General features: G+C 31.6%; 1 protein-coding gene across 2 annotated transcripts in view; it reads left to right on the top strand.

Moving 5' to 3' along the window:
* The window catches only part of Zc2hc1a (zinc finger C2HC-type containing 1A), a 32726-nt gene extending 17644 nt beyond the window's left edge, over positions 1–15082 (top strand). The window contains exons 6-10 of one of the 2 annotated variants that reach the window (XM_048358914.1): positions 349–448; positions 1054–1153; positions 7206–7322; positions 10004–10111; positions 12856–15082. In XM_048358914.1, coding sequence (XP_048214871.1) covers positions 349–448; positions 1054–1153; positions 7206–7322; positions 10004–10111; positions 12856–13021 — 591 coding nt within the window. In that variant the 3' untranslated portion in view covers positions 13022–15082. The remainder of the gene's footprint in view (positions 1–348; positions 449–1053; positions 1154–7205; positions 7323–10003; positions 10112–12855) is intronic. The other variant, XM_048358916.1, reaches the window with a different exon arrangement.
* Positions 15083–16376: the final 1294 nt, after the last annotated feature.

Raw genomic sequence — 16376 nt, 5'->3', positions numbered from 1 at the left:
ATTCTTGGGCATTTATAGGTTTTTTTGTTAATGAATTAACCCAAATAGTCCATTCAACCATTTTGTCAGAAATAATTTTTTTTCAATTTCAGTAAAAATTTTATGAATACAAACATTTTGCTTATTTTTATCCATTTATCAGTCATATTAATTGTAGTCATTAGTATTGACCTTAGTATTAACCATAGTATTAAATGATTTTATAACATGTACCCATCAGTTCCATTCTTTTCCATACTTCTTGTGAAGGTAAATTTCTATACTTGGGGTATGTGAGCCTTTCAGTTACTAATTTGTAATTCATAATCAGAAATTATAGTAATAAAATTTTTATTTTCATTATTTTAGTATAAGGCTCCTGCACTTAAAAAGTCAAATTCTCCTGGAACCTTGTCATCAGGATCATCACGATTACCACAGCCAAGTAGCACTAGCAAAACTGGTGTAGGTAATGAAATCCACAATATAAATGTTTTGGTTTCTTTTTAACTATATTGGTAGAAAAGGAAATGAATGTACTATTAAAGTAGATTAGTAATATAGATTATATTATTATTTTTTTCTGGATAGAAATGAAGTAGCTGTCAATATCTTCTATATTTAGGTATTTTATTCTTTAATACACTTCCTTAAAATTTTTACTGATGTATTATCTGTTAAGAATATTCAAATTATTTTCATCATTGCTTGACTGTAATATTTTCCTTCATTCCTACCTTTGTTTCTCATTCTTGAACTTGAAACCTGTTACCAATAGGCAAATATTTAATGGCTCTAAGAACATATTGACCATTAAAATAGGCCTTTACTTATATGTAAATTATAAGATAGAATGACCATTAAAATAGACCTTTACTTATATGTAAATTATAAGATAGAAATTAGCATGGCAATGAGTATGTTGTTCTCTTGCAACTTTTTTTAAAGAGACCCTTTTTATTTAGTTATTTTAATATATAACTCCATTATTAATGCTTTTCATGTCAAATACTCTGCTTTATGTGATTTCCTTTATTAGAGTATTTTTAAAGCTGTTGCCTTTTTTATTATAAGGTGTACCTTTAGGTAAAGTGTCTTCAGTTAACAACTCTTTGGGAAACAAACTTCAGAACCTATCTCCTTCACATAAAGCAATAGCAGCCCCTCAGGCAGGGTAAGTCTACCTTGAATAAATTATTAATGGTACATATTTCAATGATACATTTTATTTTCTCTGGCTTTTTCATGAAGCTTGATTTTTTTCTAAGTCATTTGTTTTTTTTTTAACATAATGCTATTCAAATGTACCCTAACTCCTATTGAGAGAATTAGAATATGATTATTTTAAAGAAACACTCTGGCCTAGAGTCAGTGCCTTATAATCCTAGGTACTCAGAAGAAGGCTAAGATTGCAGTTCAAAGCCATCTTGGGGAAAAAAGTCTGTGAGACTTTTATCTCCATTTAACCAGCAAAACTAACACCTAGTAACTAGGGCTGTGGCTCAAATGGGAGAACACCAACCATGAACACAAAAGTTCAAGGACATCACATAGGTTGTGGGTTCAAGCCCAAGAACTGCCTCTTCTTCTTAAAAAAAAAAAATCTGGTGGCTTTTATCAAGAACCATAAAGTATTCATAATTTTGATTGAATATTTTTATTTAGTAATATGATTACTCAACCAATTCTCAATTTGTGATTTCCTTAGATTTAAGGAAATATCTTGAAATTCAGCTACTCTGGCAAGCAGTATGGAGATTCCTCAGAAGGCTAAATATAGAACTCCCCTATGACCCAGCAGCCCCACTTTTGGGTATCTATCCAAAAGACCACAAACAAAATCACAGTAATGCCACCAGCACAACAATGTTCATCGCAGCACAATTTGTCATAGGTAGAATCTGGAACCAACCCAGATGCCCCTCAGTAGAAGAATGGATCAGGAAAATGTGGTACATATACACAATGGAATTTTATGCCTCTATCAGAAAGAATGACATTGCCTCATTTATAAGGAAATGGAAGGACTTGGAAAAAATTATACTAAGTGAAGTGAGCCAGACCCAAAGAAACATGGACTCTATGGTCTCCCTTATTGGAAATATACAAGGGTTTTATGGTAACAATAATTTATTCATCTTTGTGTATCAGTCACTGTGCTGGGCATTTTGCTGAAATTTGCTCCATACTTAGAGAATAACATTGAGAGAAGCAAAGTGATTTGCTCAAAGCCACATAACTCTTAAGAGAAGCAGTAGGCTAATTGAGATCTATTTGACTCTAAAAATTGTATGCATACTTTTTTGTAATATAAAAAGATCAGATACCTAGATTTAATATAGTAAATTATGAAAATTGACAAAGGCATATTTTACCACCATAATGATATATAAATTTTAATTAAGATGATTTTGCTGTAGAAAAAATACACAAAGCTCCATATGGAATTTTACGTACTAACTACATACTGTATACTTGGTGTGTACACTTTAATAATGTATATTTTTGATGAAATAGTTTGAGAATATTATTTTATTGTGGGAAAATATTGGTAACACTAGAAATTTTAATATAGAGGCACCTGTTAATAAACTCACTTTCCCTTCCATTTTCATAGGTTATAAATAAAGAGATTATTTGAAACCTAATGGTTTATACTAATGCATAAAGGTTTGTTAGTCATCATATATATTAGTATAATTGGCTATGGAAAGTAGTCCATGTTTTCAAATGTAGTTTATCTATAGCTCACACTAACTTTAGCTGGTATGTAGGAAATATATACAAAGAAATTGCCATATGAGATTGCCTACATTCTGTTTACCAATGCAAGCCACATAGGAAATAAGAACTAAAAGGAGTTCATTGTAATTGTGTTTATAGAGCAAAGACAAAAATAATTTAGGAGATCTGATGATTTAAGTGGTTTTTCTTATTGCTGTGCTTCCAAAAAGAAGACAGGTTCTCTGTAAAAACACAGAGTTACAGTACATCCAGGTTTTGAAAACTAAAATAATTTCATCTTCCAGTGTGAAAAACAATTTCTTCTTCTTGACTTTTTTCTTCTCTACTTAGTTGACTCATTGATAAGTTATGGGAGGTACACACATAGCATTAACTCTATAGTCTTTTTCCCCATGTTAAAGAGAATTACTCTCAATTTTAGGTTATAGTTTGTACTGCTGTTTCATTTACAGTTGAGAATTAATTTTAAAGCAATACTTTTCAACACTACTGTCACACTGATAGTGTTTCATCAGTTGACAATACTAAGTTGTAACACTTTCTGAGTAGGACATGTGAAGCTCTCTGGTATCATAAAAGAAAGGGGGTCTACTGTCTTGGAATCTGAAAACTAGATCCATGTATTCTATACCATATGTGTCTAGGAGTGTTTCAGTTTTACAAAATTCTTTGCCTCTGCTTAGACCTCCACAATTGATACTATAGAATAGAGACTACTGAACATAATACTTTTGTGAGTTGTTATATAATTATAATTTTATTCAGTCATCTCTGTTCATATTCCAGTTATTCATTTTATATAATATATTTCCTACCACTTTCTAAAGAAAGTAATGTTTGTTTCTGGTAAGTGTGATCACTATATTAACTAGAACATTATTAGAGCCATTCCTGTCTCTTTTTTTTTTTTTTTTTTTTTTTTTTGCCAGTCCTGGGGCTTGGACTCAGGGCCTGAGCACTGTCCCTGGCTTCTTTTTGCTCAAGGCTAGCACTCTGCCACTTGAGCCACAGCGCCACTTCTGGCCATTTTCTGTATATGTGGTGCTGGGGAATCGAACCCAGGGCCTCATGTGTATGAGGCAGGCACTCTTGCCACTAGGCCATATCCCCAGCCCCCATTCCTGTCTCTTTAAGGCATATATTGTTCCTTTCTTACAATTAATGAAGTTAAAAATGGAACTGGTTTAAATAGTTTAGGAAGGAGAAAGGGACCTTGATAAATGGAGTGAAATTTTATTGAAATACATAGTATACACAAGTAGAAGTACCACAGTAAAAATCCTTCCTTTCTTATAGGATAACTAATATATGCTAATAGAGAAAACAAAAGAATTGTTGAGGTATTCATTTGTTTCCTTTGATAGACTGTAATAAGATCCATTTCAGAGACCAGTATGACAGATAACAAAGTAACTACAAAATCTAGCAGAAAGCCTAGCATGTAAACATCAATAAACTTTTAACAAATAGTGAGACAAATGAACTAGTAAATTTCTCAAATGTGATCCAGTTGCCAAATCATGTGGTCCTGCTGCAAACATTTGAAGTTTGTGTGGCAACTATTTTTTTTTATTTGCATAGTTGATTCAGGATTGAGTGAAGATGGAATTAAGTTATCTGGTTAACCATGACATTGAAGGAAATTGATAAATCACTTTAGTGTCTTGTGATTGTGTAAAGCATTGTGTGGCTTAATGTGATTTATTCTAATTAGATACACTGCTAATCTGTACTGGAGTACAGATATTAACCTGTACAGCATTAACCTGTACTGGAGTCATGACACAGGAAAAATAGTCTTAGCATTTGGAAACCATTTCAGATTTTAGTAATTAAATTTTTGACAACCTGTGAGCCACAGTTAGTAGACTTCTTTTAAGAGCAAACACACCCAAAGGAGAAATTTCCCTGTACTACAGAAGATAGTATTCTTTAATTCTAGGGAAAAATTGTAAAATATGAAAAAACTAAAGTTTTAAATATTACCACATTTGAATTGTGTCAAAGTTCATCACTTGTATCTTGAGAACTTTCTAATAATTACAAGTTTAATGTATATCTCAAATAATAGTTTTCAATAGCTAAAAGGTTACCTTTAAGATTTTATTACTGTGAAAAAAATCTGTTTACTGTAAAGATTAATGTAGTCAATGAGTTGAAATGAGCAAAAAAGGTAACTTTGGCATGGGACTGAGATTCTAAGTTATCTCAAATGGGTTAATACTTACAATCAAGGGTAGATACCTGACACATTTCACTACTTTGAATACCTCAGTGTGATATAACTACAGAGGTTCACAAGATACAAATGACACTTGGTAAATTTTTTCTCCATGATGATTTTGTAAATAATCTTTTGAGTATATCTAAATTTTACTCTGCTTGATATAGTCTAATTCTTACAAATTAGAGAATGAATGACATATTTCCTAAAATAACTCATTTGTTTTGGTCAGTCATGGGATCTCATGGACTGAGCTTTTGTGCTCAAGGCTACACACTACCACTTTGAGCCATAGTTCTACTTCCTAAAGTGTGTTTCAAGTCAGGAATACATTGATAGTATTGCTACATAGTTCTTAAATGACCATTCAGCAATGATTATTTCAAAATCTTTGAAAGTATTGTATGAAATTTTGATCTTTACTGAGATTTATTAGCTTTGTTTTTGATCATTTTTTTGAAATCTATAAATTTTGGTTTTTATATATAGCAGATTGTAACAAAACATAAGTTTAAGTGCGATTAGACCTGGAATACATTTAACCTAGGAAACAATTGAATTATGTAGGACTGGAGGCATGACTCAGGGTGCCAGCCTCACAAGCAGGAGGCCTTCAGTTGAAATCTCAGTACTACATTAAATAAAAAAAAAAAGAAAAAGGAAAGGAAAAAAGAACAGAACAAAGGAAGCATTTGAATTGGGAGCAGATGAATTTCATAACCAAAGTTTGAAGTACAAATGATCACTGGAACCTGCATCTAAATTGTGTTTCCAAAATCTGAAAATATAGGCGATTCTCCTTTAATAATGTGTATAACATTTCCATTAGGTATTTACCTTAAGACATTTATAAGATTCTACATATCTCCTTTCAAAGTTGAATTTTGTTGATTCATATGTAAGCCTGTACTACTTTTTACAATAATAGAAAAGGAAATCTGTTTTGAAAATTTAGTTTTGTAGTTTAAACTTTTATTTTGTTTGTGATGTTGGAGATCAAAACCAAGTCTAGGCAAAATTTTTCTTAATATTAATTTTAGTACCTTTCTCAATAAAGTTTTATACCTTATTCACAGAGCACATAGGCTTTTCAAAGATAACCACTATTTGAGAAAAATAATGCTTAATTCAAACTAGTAATTAAAATTACAAATAGATGACTTTTCTAGTAATTTTTCACAAAGTAAAAGGAAATAAAACCTTTCAGTCCCAAACATTTTAGAAACTGTTTGATGAATATTTAATAAATACAATTTTAAATATTTAATCACTGTATAAGTGCCATCTCCTGTTGAATAATCCTACTAGTCATTAGAAATAATTAACAATTAATAACATTTCTTCACTTTCAAGAAAATGCCTGTTAATATAGAGGCTACTGAAAGAACAGAATGTATGATCTAGGAAGATGAACAAACTCTTTTGGACACTGACTTCCATAAAAACAAGCATCAGTTCTGCCTTGTCGCTATGTTCCCAGAAATTAGCACAGTGTCTGACACGTGGTGGTACTCAGGATTTATTTAGTTACTGAATGAGTAAAGAATGAGAAAATACCTTTTTAAAAGAATGTAGTTTAATGTTAAGCAGTGATATAGTATTGAATAGTCATTTAAGACAGTTCTTGTTCCTTCATTTCCTCTATTCCCTGGTGATAAGGTTATATATGGTTCAATGCTTTGGTTGATACTGAACAAAGAAATATACTACATACCTGCAGTTTTTTCTGGTACCCTCTAGATGGAGCTGTGTAAATCAGTAAAAGAATTCACATGGCATGGTTAACATGTACATAAGATTTTTTTTTTTGAATGGATATTCACATTACTTTCACATGGGTAATATTTTAGTTTTTTCCTACATAAGTTTCAAATATAAATTCACTATTAGACAGGTAGCATAAAGATACAAACATTATTCACCCAATTCTTATTTTATATTTAGAATTTAAAAGTTATCAGGAAGACAAAATAACAGGGAGGAAAAAAATGACAAAGGTTCTGTGGCATTTGTTTAGATCTGCATCCGAATTGACAATGTAGCCTGAAGTTAGAATTTACAGATGTAATAATAGCCCTTTCATGAATTCTAAGAGTTCTTTTTGATGTTAGTTCTTACTCTGTCAGTCAGATAACTAAGGGATTTGGGTGGATTTATGAACAATCAATGTCTTTTTCTAAACAAGAAAAAAAAGTCTTTATGTAAAAAACAAGCAGTAGCAATCTCCTTATGGGTACACCTTTATATATTTTAATAGTAAGATGGACAAGTTAGGCCCTCCACTTCGAACTGGAAGACATGTGCAAAGGTTGTATGACAGTGATACAAAGTCAGACAGTGCCTTCAAAAGACATGAGTTATTACCCATTTACAAGTAAGTATTTGTAACGCAGCTTGGTTAATCTTTTTCAAATACTTAAAGGTTTTATATCACAGAATACTGTTAACTTTTAGCTTCCTATGCTTACAAAATATCTTAGCTTAATCATCTGTAAGCCAAAAACTAGAGAATACCTGACATAGGAAAGATTATAATTCCACAATTAAGCATCCCTTAATTATTTGATCTATAGCAAGCACATAGAAGAGGATGATACCTTTCAGACTCTGTCCAGGAAATAAAAAGTTTTCTTATTTTTATTTTTTATTATCTTTAAGTAGTTGTACAGAGGAGTTTCAGTTCAACATGTCAGTTCATGAGTATATGCATCTTGATCAATGTTTCCCTTCCAGAAAAATGTTTTAAGAATTGATAAAGTGTTCCCAATCTCTTAATAATGGTTCTTGACCAACTCTACTACATAGCAGATGTTACTAAAAGCAAATAATAGACATGTAGTATCACATTTTTATGTAAATAACTTTGTTTTCATCTAATCATAATTATGTTAAGCAACCTGATGTGATATGCTAAAAGTAGTTATGTGTATTCATGGGTGTTCATATCATCTATATACAACTGGTGAGATTTCTCTAATAGAATGATCTAAAGCCTAAAAGAAAAGAAAAATATTTTGAATGCCATTGTATGACTGATTTTTCTTTTAGAACTTAAACTCTAAGAAATATACATATGCATTTTGTATAATCTTGTGATACAAAAGTAGAATAGAGTAAACTTCATGAATGGACTTGAAATACAATTTGAAGGAGACTAGGGCATGTCATCCATACACAAAAGTGATCTTTTGTTTGTAGAATTAACTACTCAATGCAAACACTGTGAATTGAATATTAAATATGAAATGTGTAGCACAAACCATGAAGTTTAAGTACTAATAATGTTGCAATAAGTTTCTCCAATGTGGATTGGTAGTGCATATCTAATACCTATACTCCCTGCAACTCTATTGGTTGGGTTAGGAAGATCACTCTTGGCAATATATTGAGAACCCATCTTTAGTTTCTTAAATGGTTACTATAAAGGTGAGGCTCAGAAGGGTTACATTTACATAAGCCAGGTAGTGACTACTTTTTTTTCCATCTCGTCCCTACCCATAAGTTGTGTAGTTCATTGACCACAGTGTCTAATGAGTGCCACTGCTGCATTTGTTCACCCTTTGTTCCTCCATTTCTGTGCCTCCTTACCCTCTCAAAGAAAAATATAAGCAATCAAACAAAAGGAAAAAAAACAAAAACAACAACAAAGGAAAAAAAAACTTTTAAAACTCATCTTTAAAAAGTTTATACTTTTAAATGACAATAGTATCTAAGATTTGAGGGACAATTATATGTAATACCTAGAATTATACTTGCCATCTAATGAATATTTGAACAAGCTAGTTACTGTCTGCTTGTATTTTGGAAGTAGTTATTTAAACTTGTAAGAGAGCCTCCTCAACATTTTGTTTTAATGGGAAGAATTTCAAAATGAATTTCTGAATTTTGCAGTGCACTAGCTCTGTCACCTTAGGTAAGTTACTCAAGGTCAACCAAAGTAACTTGCATTTACTAACAATACTGTGATAATAAATGTCAATTAAAATAATTACATACGTTACACATTAAATTCATAAGTTAATCATTTTTGAAGGTCTTCCAGTTAAAAGTCCCTCAAAACACAGTTGTATTCTGTTATTACCATCCTAGATAGATGGTATGTGGTCCTAAAGAAATATTACCTAATCTTTTTTCTCTAATTCATCTCATCTGTTAAAAGAAACTATTCCTTCCTGTTTCTTAGGACTGTTAGGAAGAAATGAATTCAAATGTACAAAGTATTTAGAAATGTATTTGGTATTTAGTTTTAAGTGGTAGCTTATAGTAGTGGCAGTAACAGTAGTTAACAGTATTATCAACAATACTAAATATTGACAAAAATTTATATTGCATAAACTTTCTGTAAGTGATAATTTTATTAATCAGGTAATTCATATTCAGAGAAGTTGACTACAGTCACAGACCACAGTAGCAGTTAGGAGTTGAATCTAAATGTATATGAATCCCAAATCTTTAAATTCAAGTGCACTGTCATTATTCAGCTTTCTCAGTTGCTCTGGTTCCTGAGGTTTCTCTATAGGAATTCAGTGCTGATTCAACCTAAAGTCTCCCTGATACCAGATAGCCTAGGCTGTGCTAACAGGGAAATAAATCTTTAAACAAAGAATTATGCTAACTTTAGTTACTTTTTCCAAGAATTTTCCTAAATTGATTATCCTCTAAAGTGGGTTGGTAATATTTCTTTATGAAATTTATTTATTTATTTATTACCACATACCATATGCCTAGGATGGTAATAACAGAATACATCTGTGTTTTGAGGGACTTTTAACTGGAAGACCTTCAAAAAATGATTACCTTATGAATTTAATGTGAAACATATGTAACTTTTAATTGACATTTATTGTCAGAGTATTGTTAGTAAATCCAAGTACCTTTGGTTTACCTTGAGTATTAATGTCTACCACTTGTTTTCAGATTTAAAATAGTTTGGACTTTAATCTTTTGTACTCTACAGCCTCTAATTGCTTTTTTATTACACAAATAGGTAATTCAAGAAATAAATATATTTGATAGTTTTTCACCATGTCTCCCCTATTGCCTTCTCTCTTCTAGATCTAACATCAAACCTCGAAATTCTACACCACCTAGTTTGGCAAGAAATTCTGTGTCAGGTGTGCTTATGAGCAAAAGAAAAACATATACTGATAGCTCCATATCCAGGTATGTTTAGTTCTACCATCCTGATCACCGAAATTAAAAAGAGTATTCCAAGTCTTCTATGAAAAAAATAAGTAATCAGCTAAATTTACAATCTATTTTTTTTTGCTATCTGACTTAATATGGTTTATAAGTTGTACTATACAGAAGGAATGTTGGAAAATAAGTATTATTTCCTTATAGCTTGGAGTTATAGCATATTTTAAAAGCTTTAAACAGTTTAACAGTGCTACAAAATACTCCAAGGAGTATAATTTATAATCATTGAAGTTTTAGTATTATGTAAAATATTTCTTAATATTGGTATATTGGTATTGTGTTCATTTCCTGGGATGCGTATGCTGTGGTATTTAAATCTATTTTGAAGTAGTCTTATATTTGTTTATTCATTTGTTGGTGGTACTCAGGGCCTTGTCCTGCAAAAGCTGTACCACTTGAGCCACAACCCCAGCTGAAGTAATTCTTGTATATTTCACTGACAGTAAAGCTTGGCACTCTTTTTTGATTCGTGTTATGACGTAATACTTTGTAGTTCATATGAATTTACTGTAGTATGTAACAATTTGCTTTTTGGTTCAGAAAATTGTAGCAATTCTACAGTCTGTCAGAGAGAATATGAATTATACAAAAGGAATGACTGACATTTAGTTACTTGAATCTCTAACTTTTAAGTCCATAGTGCTTTTTTCATAGAAAATCCAGTGATACTTTATCAACTCTAACCTATCTGAATGAAAAAATATATCCAGATCTGAGTGCCCTTAGTGTTTTTAGTTCTACCTTTGTAGAAAGAACTATTATATATGTACATGTGTGTATGTATATATATATATGTATATGTACATATAAATATATATATTTATATGTGTGTGTCTATATATACATATACATACATATACATACATAGATATATATATATATACTTTTTTTTTTTTGGTCGGTCATGGGGCTTGAATGCTGGGCCTAGGCACTGTCCTTGAGCTCTTCATCTTAAGTCTAGCACTCTACCAATTTGAGCCATGCACCATTTACAGTTTTCTAGTGGTTAATTGGAGATATGAGTCTCACAGACTTTTCTGCTTGGTATGGCTTTGAACAGTGATCTTCAGAGCTCAGCTTCCTGAGTAGCTAGGATTACAGGCATGAGCCATCGGCACCCAGCTCAGTAATGTAATTTTTATCAGCTTATGATTTAAAATTTTCTTTCATGGCAATATTTAAAGTGAATGACATTTCTCAGAGTAGTGCCCAAGAGGGATTGTAAGGATGTCTTAAGATTTACCAAGTAGCTGTTTTCCCAATGAAATAATGAAAAAATAGTGTCTTTAGTAGTCTGAATTTCTTGACTGTCTGGCTTCTGTGATAAAACCCTTAGAAGCTCAAGAGTTTGGTTTAAACTTTGTTTGGATATGCAGTTCTTCAACCATGTATTTTACTATCACTGCTGTGTTTTGTTAATATCATGTTGCTTGGGCATGTAAGAACTTACTATTTATTTGACTCATACTAATTTAATATAATTCAATAATAAAATCAAAGTGGAAAAGGAGGGAGAACTGGAACCTTCATCTGTAGTCTTTGTTCTAGTCTGTCTGTCTGTCTGTCTCTTTTATCTCTGTCTCTCCCCCTTCTCCCCTTCTCCCCCTTTCCTTTTCATTCATGTGTGTATGTGTTTGTGTGTGTGTCCATGCTACTCCTGGGCTTGAACTCAGGGCCTGGGCACTGTCCACAAGTCTTTTTCCACTAGGCTAGTGCTCTACCACTTGAGCCACAGCTTCACTTTCAGGTTTATGGTGGTTAATTGGAGGTAAGAGTCTCACAGACTTTGCTGGCTGGGTTAAATTGCACTTTATTTTTTTTTTTTGTTTATTTAAAATTTTGGGGCTTGAGTTTTTCTTCTCTATGATAGTGCTCTACCACTTTGAGCCACAGCTCCACTGCCAGTTTTCTGATGTTTAATTGGATGTAAGAGTCTCACTGACTTTCCTTTGGTTTCTAGCTGAGTTCCTCAGATCTCATTCTACTGAGTAGCTGCCATTACAGACATGAGCCACCACCAGTCACAGCTGTGAACCACAATTTTTATATCTCCTCCTAAATACCTGGGATTACATGCAAGAGCTACTGGTGCCCAGCTCTAGTCTTCCTTAATAAGATGGTTTTTCAGGATATTGTAAATTTTCTTACTTTTCCCATTGTGTAGTAAACACCTATACATAGAACAGTATAGAAAGTGTGACTACATTTGGTCATTGCCATTTGTTCTAGTGGGTACAGATGTAATGTCAGAACGTTTGGAATTTATAGTGTTTCCAGCAAGTTGGGTTTTTTTTTGTTGTTGTTGTTGGTGGTGGTGGTGGTTTGCTTTCTTTCTGAAGGGGGAACAGGGGAAGGGGGCTGGTATTAGGGCTTAAACTTGGGTCCTCACATACTTGGTTGGCTTCCTTCTGAAGACTAAAAGACTAGTAGTACCTCTTAAGATATATCTCCACTTCTGGCTTTTTTTCCAGTTAATTAGAGAAAAGAGTCTCATGGACTCTGCCCAGGCTGGCTTTGAGCTACAATCCTCTGATCTTGCCTCCTGATTAGCTAGGATCACAGGTGTCATCTAACCACCAGTGCCAGGTGACCTTTTTTTGGTGAAACTAGAAGAATATTTTAGTTATTTTTATTATGACCTGTCCTTCAGTAATTGTGGTTAATTAACTACTGATGTGAATCTTTTTTTCCATCTTGTGCTTCTTCAGGCCAGATGGAGACCATGCATCTTCACTTAATGGCGGAAACATCAAAAGCACTGAAGGAAATTCATCTGGACTCTTACCTAAATTCTGCCATGAGTGTGGGACAAAGTACCCTGTAGAATGGGCAAAGTTCTGCTGTGAATGTGGCATTCGAAGAATGATTCTGTGAACAGAATCCCCAAAGAACAAAAGCCAGCTTCAGAGTTTTATAATTATTGCTGCTTGGACAGCTAGAGCACTTCCTCTAGTTATTTTGTGCTGAAACTGTTCAAAATACCTTTCTCCCATAATTTTTGAAGCATAATTCTTTGGTTGTAGATATATGTATATATGTTGTGCATAATAAATACCTAATATCCCAAGCTGTGCAATTCAAGAAAATACACACTTAAGCTATCAGAAAATAATTTCAACTAATTAACCTGGGTATTATTTCTCTTGTGTTATTAAAGCACATTCACTATACCTCTATAAATACACTTGGCCCTTCAAGCTTAAGGATAATCACACGTCAAGCAAAACATAGGATACACATTATTATTGTTCGTGCATGTCTTCAAATAGAAGGATCCTTGCACTACTCTGGATTTTGTAATTGAAGAGAATGTTTTAGTTATTATCAGTTGATAAGGTTTCCTACTCCTGTTGAACTCTTGTTCCACAGCTATGTTTATAATATACCTTAAGTTTATGTTATTCCAAACTTTGTATGTTTCCCTCACTCGGTGAAGTAATTATGGAATTATTTTTCAGAAACACAAGACTAAAATTACAAATGTATCTTATAACTGATTTTTTTCATTTCTTTGTTAGTTGAACATACATTCTTCTCCACATCCATTTTGGTTCCTATATGTTACTGTTTCTCTCTTTCATAATCTATCTGAAGATTACATTGACTTTATTATAACATATTTTGCAAAAAATATACACAAAAATTCTATTTTCTGTTCAACTTGTTGACTGAAATAATCTTGATCATTGTCACTTTTAGTGTAACATAAAGTTTCTTGCATGTTTCTTTGATGGCTTATCCTACCATAGTAATTCTGTAGTAGTTTATCAGACTTAAATTAGCTTTATCTTATTATAAAGATTACAAGCAAAATTTTTATGTTATATATTTCCTAAAAGATTTATGTTACATATTTTCTAGCTTCTTGTTTGTGATTGTGACTTCTATAAGCATCAGTGTAGAAATTTGTTGCTTGGAATTTTATTTCTCTGAAATGTACTTTGTTTTATTTTGTTAGTTTGGGCAGGAGTTATAAATCTAGTGGTATTATAACCATTTTACATAGAATTTTCTACTGTTTTTTAAAATTATTTTTTCTTAGTTATCCTGTTCATACATACTGACAAGATAATTCAGCAATTCAAATAAATTACAATGAGTTTAGAAGACTAATGTACATAATATATTTCCATTTAAATAACTTCTTTTTATCCTATTTGTTGTCAATCACATAAGAAAGAACTTTTGTGTGTAAGTGCACTAATAATGGGCTTGAACTCAGAGATCATCTCCTTGTTCTGCCCACTTAAACTCCTGGCTGCTGTTCAACCACTGGAGCCACTTCTCCTGTTTGGCATTTTGCTGATTAATTGGAGATGGAATTTTACAGTTTTCAGCCCTCCTAAGTAGCTAGAGTTATAACTAGAACTTTCATTCTTGTTTTATGTAGGAATGAACACTATCCTTTCAAGCATTTCCTCAACACATCGTAATCTTTTTCTGCTCAAAAGAGTAAGTAGATAAATCGTTTAAATAAGACAAATTGACATGATTCTTTCTCTGAATTTTACAGTAGCAAGCAAATGTTAGTGTGTACTACATGAAAATGGCTTGGTAAGGAATCATCTAATCCTAGAGCCCAGAGATTATTAAAGGCAGTAGTAAATATATTTACATCTTATGAAACATTATCACAATGTATTTAAATGCATTTTCTATTACATAATTTACTCACTTTGCTTTGTTGTGCAATAGTTCTTAAATAATCTTCCTATGTATCATCTATTTCCATTTGTATTTATTTACACATGTATTTGTTGATGTGATTGAAGTTTTAAAAATGATTGTAAGCTTAAAATGTAAAAGTGATTTCTAGATTATTCTGAACATTTTTAGCCCGAAAAAGTAGGATTATTGTGACTTGTTTTGTCCCTTATTATGTTTTTTATTACAAATACCTTCAATTTAAGCCAATAAAGACATGAAGACTAAAAATTCTTATTTATTAAAATCTTTTATACATACAGAGATAGGAACACACTCGAATGTTAATAAGATATTTGAAGTAAAAATGTCTTTTCAGAATGAAAACATGTCTTTGGGTTTGTATGCCATCAGGTTTTTAATTTTTGTTTCATTGAATTTTTTTACAACTTTAATCTTAAATGTTTTTCTTACAAGTTTTTGTTTTAGCCATAGAATCATTTTCTTCACACCCAATAAAATGTAGAAATTGAAAGTAGTAACGTTGTTGATTGGGAACATCAGTATTTCTAGGTAAGCTATGGTTTAATGTCAGATTTCTGTTTACTGTTAACATGAAATAACTTAGCCCATGTTTTGAGTTTTTATAAAGAACTTCTTTGTGTTGAAAACATAAACTATACATGTTTCATTTGTACTAGGTTTTACATAGTAGGAGTAAGAGGGAAGAGAATGAAAATATAGAAGAAATGCAGATACAAGTTAGTGTAGGTCCTTGGTATTTATTTGCCTTAGAGATCTAAGTATTTTCTATGCTTAATATTCTTAGTACAGTAAGTTAATTTTCTAACTAATTATGTTATTGAATAGAGCCATGACATGATTGCCACACATAATATTTTCATTTAAAAATATTTCACTTAAATTTTCAGGATGTTCATTGTGTTAAGTACAATTACTTAGTTTATGTGTGAATTGTTTTTGCCACGAGAGGGCGCTTTAGGATAATTGAATATTAATAGTCTTTAAAATAGCTACTTTAAATAATTTTATTATTTTAAATAGTTATTTTAGTAATGCTGCTGTAAATTTTTTTGATAATTTAATATTACTAGTCTTTTAAAAACTATATGTTTATTATCTTAAATAACTACTTAAATAGGTATTTTACCAATACAATTATAAACTTTTGGCTAGCTTATTACATTGATTTCAGAGAGGAAGCTTTCATTGTTACCTTTCCACACATTTACAGTGTATTCTGATCAATTCTTGACATGACATTTGAGATATTTACAAAAGTAATTTTATATTGTGATTTTAGTCATCTATGTTATTGATATTTTAGAAATATAACTCAGTCTGGTGATAACTTAACAGAAATATTTAATATTTATATCTCCCAGTGTTTTATTAGCAAACTTGAAGTGATATCACTAAACCATATTACCAAATACCTGAATATCACTTTAACATTTTATCTAGCTTATATACCAGTTCTGTTAGTAATGTTCTTTTTTTAAACCAAGTTCTTTCCTGATCCCCAATTATCTAGGCTAACACATGAAGTATCCTCTACTTAAGT

Source organism: Perognathus longimembris, chromosome 12 (assembly GCF_023159225.1).
Source record: "Perognathus longimembris pacificus isolate PPM17 chromosome 12, ASM2315922v1, whole genome shotgun sequence".
In the NCBI taxonomy this organism is placed as follows: domain Eukaryota; kingdom Metazoa; phylum Chordata; class Mammalia; order Rodentia; family Heteromyidae; genus Perognathus; species Perognathus longimembris.
This window is presented reverse-complemented; position numbering and strand designations above follow the sequence as displayed.